At 48.3% G+C, this 6400-nt stretch overlaps 1 protein-coding gene across 1 annotated transcript; it reads left to right on the forward strand.

The window, feature by feature from the left end:
* Positions 1-1406: 1406 nt before the first annotated feature.
* LOC102393675 (spermatogenesis-associated protein 31-like) lies at positions 1407-5230 on the forward strand. Its single transcript, XM_044924571.1, has 4 exons — positions 1407-1731; positions 2520-2577; positions 3199-3223; positions 4979-5230. Exons 1-4 carry the CDS (start codon positions 1509-1511, stop codon positions 5228-5230), a joined length of 558 nt encoding a protein of 185 aa, XP_044780506.1. The 5' UTR covers positions 1407-1508.
* Positions 5231-6400: the final 1170 nt, after the last annotated feature.

Genomic DNA, 6400 nt, shown 5'->3' on the forward strand with positions numbered 1-6400 from the left:
ATGTGAACCGTGAACTTCCTGATGTTCAAGCTGGTTTTAGATAAGGCAGAGGAACTAGAGATCAAACATCTGCTGGATCATTGAAAAAGCAAGAGAGTTCCAGAAAAGCATCTATTTCTGCTTTATTGAATATGCCAAAGCCTTTGACTGTGTGGATCACAATAAACTGTGGAAAATTCGGAAAGAGATGAGCATACCAGACCACCTGACCTGCCTCTTGAGAAACCTATATGCAGGTCAGGAAGCAAAAGTTAGAACTGGACATGGAACAACAGACTGGTTCCAAATAGGAAAAGGAGTACGACAAGGCTGTATATTTTCACCCTGCTTGTTTAACTTATATGCAGAATACATCATGAGAAAGCTGGGTGGAAGAAGCACAAGCTGGAGTCAAGATTGCCGGAAGAAATATCAATAACCTCAGATATGCAGATGACACCACCCTTATGGCAGAAAGTGAAGAGGAACTAAAAAGCCTCTTGATGAAAGTGAAAGAGGAGAGTGAAAAAGTTGGCTTAAAGCTCAACATTCAGAAAACTAAAATCATGGCATCTGGTCCCATCACTTCATGGGAAATAGATGGGGAAACAGTGGAAACAGTGGCTGACTTTATTTTTCTGGGCTCCAAAATCACTGCAGATGGTGATTGCAGCTGTGAAAAAGATGCTTACTTCTTGGAAAGAAAGTTATGACCAACATAGACAGCATAAAGCAGAGACATTACTTTGTCAACAAAGGTATGTCTAGTCAAGGCTATGGTTCTTCCAGTGGCCATGTATGGATGTGAGAGTGGACTATAAAGAAAGCTGAGCACCGAAGAATTGATGCTTTTGAACTGTGGTGTTGAAGAAGACTCTTGAGAGTGCCTTGGACTGCAAGGAGTTCCAATCAGTCCAATCTAAAGGAGATCAGTCCTGGGTGTTCTTTGGAAGGACTGATGCTAAAGCTGAAACTTCAATACTTTCGCCACCTGATGTGAAGAGCTGACTCATTTGAAAAGACCCTGATTTTGGGAAAGATGTCATGCAGGAGGAGAAGGGGATGACAGAGGATAAGATGATTGGATGGCATCACTGAATCAACGGACATGGGTTTAGGTGGACTCCGGCAGTTGGTGATGGACAGGGAGGCCTGGAGTGCTGCGGTTTATGGGGTTGCAAAGAGTTGGACACGACTGAGTGACTGGACTGAACTGAACTGCAATTAAAAAAAAAAAAAATCCTAAGAGTAAAAATTGATGGGAGTAACCAAAGTTAGGCGGAATTCCAGATCTTTAAAAGTAGTGATGGGGCTCAAGCAGTGATGTGAAAGGAACCAGGAATTCTTTGAGTTCTAGGTGGACTGAATCGACACTTGACTAATGTCTCTATCTAAAAGGATGAGAAAGTAGGATGGGAAGGCTCAGAGGAAGGGAGGGAGATGCATGAAGCTGAGGGACTGGATGGTTAGGGAGGGGCTACAGTCCAGCCTCCTCCTCTGCTACTCCCTCTTATGCCCAAGAACCCTTTATGACGAGACCACAGCTCTATGAGGGGCTGAGTACTTTAGTCCCCAAGTGCACATTCTGTGCTCAGTTGCCTGAGGGCAGCAGTGTGATGCAGACAATGGAGAATCCTCTCTTTTCTCTGAAAAGCACTTTTGATATTTGGGTGAACTCCAGTTCCACTTCCTGGGTGATCGATACAATCCTTACCTTTCTGTGTGGACTGGGGCTCTTTTTCCTGATCCTTCACTAACTTGAGTATAACCCATCCTTTTCTCCTCCTAGGAAACATGGAACATCAGGAAGGTAAGGAACTCTTGGTCCAGACTCACAAGCACATATTTCTCTGTTCTTTTCTATTATTATTTTCACTTTTCTGAGTCAACTAATATGACCCTTGAGATGGAAAAGAACAGGACATGTATTCTCAAGAAAGAATAGATGATCATCCCTCTAGGGACAAACCAGGCTGGGCAGAGATACAGTGAACACTAGGATTTTTATTTAAAGATCTCAACCCGTGTATCCAGGTCAGTAGGTGGCTCCATGGAGGTCCCAAACACAGTGACCAGAGGCCAATGACTGTATTCTGAGTTGAATCTCAGCCAGAGGACAGACTCCAGAGCACTAGTTCAGAAGCTGTGAACAGTGTCTCAGACAGGACTGACCTGCTGGCAGTGCTGAAGCCCCGAGAGCCTCAGAGCAGGAGCTGGGAAGTGGGGAGGCTGGTATCAGGAAGCAGAGGCCTGCCTGATGAAGCTCGGATTCACCCATAGTCTAAGAATGTGTGTGTTTCTTGAACAGAGCAACAGTGAAGAAAGAAGTCTAGAGTGAATCTCACTTGAAAATCCTTTATGTCCTTCAAAGAATGAAAACAAAACATTTCATCCATTTAAAAATGAGCAAAAGGAAAGAAGAATGACAGAGCTGTTAGTGAAATGTAGAAAGTCATATCATGTATGGATGCTGGTGTCTGATGCTTGTCTAGAGAGAGGAGACTGAGATTTGGATCCTAAGTCCTCATTTTCTCTCTCAGCATTGAATGGAGCAGAGGGGAAGAAGGAGGAGCATCAAGAGAAATGGAGCTTTGAAAGGTGGGTTCTGACATCCAGCCACAAGTACCCCCAGAGTTAGTCCCCACTTTTCTGGCCGTGAGGACCCAGCTCCATGGACTCTGAGAGGGGCCAGTGGCAGGACTTCTCCCTTGAGAAACAGAACTCCCAGGGAGGCTTCTGGGAAGGAGAACATTGCCCAGATACTAGAATGAAGCTGTGAGGGGCCTGGAAAAGGCTCTGTACCAAAGGGCATGTGGGGTGCATTGGACAAATAGCACCCACATTGGGACGTGAGCCCTCAAGGACTTGTGGAACACATGATTTTACTTTGCTCAGATTCAACTGCAGAGTGGTGCCTGTCCATTCTCCCCGCAGGCAAGGGGTAAAGAATATGGAAACACTGTAAATGATAAACCTTTCATGAGCTTCACCATCACTGTCAGGGATTATGTGGCCTTGGACACAGGCACTTGGTCTCCAATCTCCCAGTGGTGTACCCTTAAAGTGACAACGCACTCCACTCCCTTTTAGACCCCTAGGCTCCTACGTTCACCACCATGACCCAGTATGCCGATTTTCAGCTTGAAGAGATTGCCAGGAAGCACTGGAAGAGGTCCGGGACCTGACTTCACTTCTGGAAATCTTTCCTTTCGTTTCTAGGCGGTTCTTCCTCCTAAAGCCTAAGGTGTGACCCCAGGGATACTGGCAGCCTGGGGCTGAGCTGAGAGGGGGAGTCCTGGGGGCGGGGTATGGCCAGCGTCCTGGGGTGAGGGACAGCAGGAACATTGTGAAGTCAGCACTGGGGCCATGCCAGACTGTGGGGTCCAGATGCCCACCCCTGCCTGTGCTGCCCAGTCCTCCTGGCCCCAGGGCTCCTGGCTGCAGCTTCTTCCTCATGTCTCCTGCAGACACCTAGGGAGGTTCCCTGAGAAGGGAGGTTCCCTGAGAAGGGAGGCTTTGATCAGCTCTCATGTAAAGATTCACCTGGTGAGGCTTGCCAATCAGTTCCTTCTGGAACCCACCAACCATGCAGGGAAGAGGCAGCTCCCACCATCTCCCCAGCTCCTCTGATCAAGTGTCCCCTACCTTGGGCTTCTACCATTTCTCCAGGTTCAGTAACCTCCTCCGTTTCCATTCCCTCACATTCATCCCTGAGTGCTTCTCCAACACCAGAGCCTTTATTTCCACCGGAGAGGCTTTCACCCTGGCCACTTGCCCTGTCCCCTTCCTTGCCAAGCCCCTCTCATGTGAGCACCTGCCCTCTACCTCCAACACCCTCCTCTGCCCCACCACCATCAGGCTCCATGCTGAGTCTCATTCAGGGTGACTCCATGGCACTGGCACTGGGCACCATCCCACACAGGTCATCTCCACACTCCCCTTAAAGACCAGCTATCTCAGGCATTGTCTGTTCAACCAGTCTTGTATCAGCCCTGGCATGGTGACAGGAGGCAGCCAAAGCCTGGAGCTTCTCCACCTTGACACATTTAGAATCCAAGCAAGATAACCTTCCCAGCCACTCACCAAAGGCCTCATTTTGGGGAGACCCACAAATAAGCAGGTTGAGGCTGTTGGCCTCTCTTTTATCAACATGGATGTCCAGAAGATGCTGGAGATACTAACCACAAAGAGGGTAGAAGGGAAGATTTGGAAGGAGAAAAATAAGGAGGAGGCAGGCTATCACCTAACTTCATTGGGGAAGAGGATCATGTAACTCGGTGACAAGCAGGACACCTTGGGTCACCAAAACTTCTGGAACATAAAAGGCAAACTGGAACAGCTGCTTCTTCCCAAGGAGCCCCGATATTCTAACACTTTGGGGAACCATCTACAGAAGACATGCAGTTATCTCTTTGGGGGTCACTCCTTTTTGTACACTGAGAGTTTGGTGGCGACTGTCATAGTACCTGGGTCACCTCTTGAGTTATGCCCTGTCTTAACAATGAGCGTTCTAAGGCCAAACCATTCCAAATTTCATCAAAAGTAACTTCACAACTGACATTGGCCCAGCATTTGACTCAACCTGTGGCCCAGGATGAATCTCAAAACAAGACTCCATCCATGTCCCAGGTGCAACCATCACCTCTGCATCACATGGAGATGCAACCATGCCTCTCAGTCACCACCTCAAGTTCACATGGAGACCCAGGCTCAACCACTAACCTTGCCTCCAACCACGCAGCAGTTTCAACCTCCACCTCAGGCTCACATGGAGATCCAGGCCTGACCCAAACCCCTGACTCCAGACATGCCCCAGTGTCAAGCACAAGCTCAGGTGCAGTTAGAGACCACTCTCCATCAATCTTCCTCTCTCTGAGTCCGACGATCTTCTCAACACCAGATTGGGTCCTGTGAAACATCTTGCCCTACAGTCTCAAACAAGGCATAATCTTTCATCTCAAATGCAATTGAAAACCGGGAATGTCTCTTTTGGAAAAAGCAACTAGAAAGAGGAAAAGCTTTACCCTCTTTTGTTAAGAAATCTCAGCAAGTCTTTAGTCAGGTCACTCTTAACCTTCCGCAGGAGAACAGGTCTTTCTGGGCCCACAGCTCTGTTTCCATCCTTCCTGAGGATTTGGCCAGCCCTAAGGTTTGGGAGGAACTGGAGCACCAGTTTTCCAAAAGGTGCATGCAGCAACAGTTTGGCCTGCCCTGCAGAATTCGAGCATCTCAGAAACTGATGCAGCCTTAGGATAAATTCCCAATGCCTTGTCAGGCACAGGGCTGGGAGGGGCCCTCAAAGACCTCTGCAGGTCGAGGCAAAATCATCCAGGACACAGAGAAGATGAGGTCCAAGTGCCCAGCACAAATCCCACCAGGGACAGACCTGCAATATGATGTAGGGCAGAGTGTGGGGAGGATCCTAAAAGATCTGTACCTGATCTCAGCCAACCCTCCAGTGAATGATCCAAGAGTGAAACCAGAGTCAGAAAGAGAGTTGAGCCTCAGCAGAAAGCATCCAGCAGCCTTAGGAGTCCTGATAGGGAGGAAGGCACAGCAGATCCAGGAGAGTGAGATCCCTGTGAAAGTCTATAGTTCGAGATTTGTTGGCAACTTTGTTTTAGACATTCTTGGAGAGACACATGCTCCCATGGAGACAGAACATCCACACTTCTCTCAGCATGGGAAAGCCTCCATGAACAACTCCCTTGAGTCTGCTGTCCTTAGTCCTGATATTCAACAGGAGCTGGAAACACATATAGTAAAGTTGAGGGTGAGGCACAGGTGGGACCTACTCTTCAAGGTCCTCAAGTTCATACTTAGCTTGAAGTTGAAAAAGGCTCAAGGGTCTACCTTGAAAGCCATCTGTGAATCTGAGGACACCTCAATATCTCTATTAACCAAGGGAAAATCTCCTCAGCCCCATGCAAGAGAGATAGTAGTAACAAGAGGGGCAAATCCCTTCCTGGAGAGGCCCCTCCCCACTCCTTCACAGGTGAGTGAGGAAGCCCAGGGGCTCTGGGAGGACCCACAGCTGGTGACATCTGTAAGCCCTCAGAGGTCCCTCTGACTGGGCAGAAAGCTAGCCACCTTCTCAAGCTGCCACATACAGTTTAGTGACCAGAAATTGGCATAGTGCATCTGTCATGGCAGCTGACAAAGGCAGCCTGGAGCCCAGTTCTAGTTCAGCAATGACCAGCAGTGAGTCACAGGAGGAAGCTGGGGGACGAGCCTCCCCAGAATCTTACTCTATCATGACTGTAGTAAGATACATCTTCCAGGGAACAAGAATAAGAGCCTGGGGAAGGAGACCCTTCTGGAGAAGATACTTTGGAACCTAGTGTGTGGGTCAATTCCCTACTCGTTAATATGAATTTGAAGAGTCCACGATCTCCAAGTCCGATTGAAGACCTTCATTGAA

This window comes from Bubalus bubalis, chromosome 10 (genome assembly GCF_019923935.1).
Source record: "Bubalus bubalis isolate 160015118507 breed Murrah chromosome 10, NDDB_SH_1, whole genome shotgun sequence".
Taxonomy (NCBI): domain Eukaryota; kingdom Metazoa; phylum Chordata; class Mammalia; order Artiodactyla; family Bovidae; genus Bubalus; species Bubalus bubalis.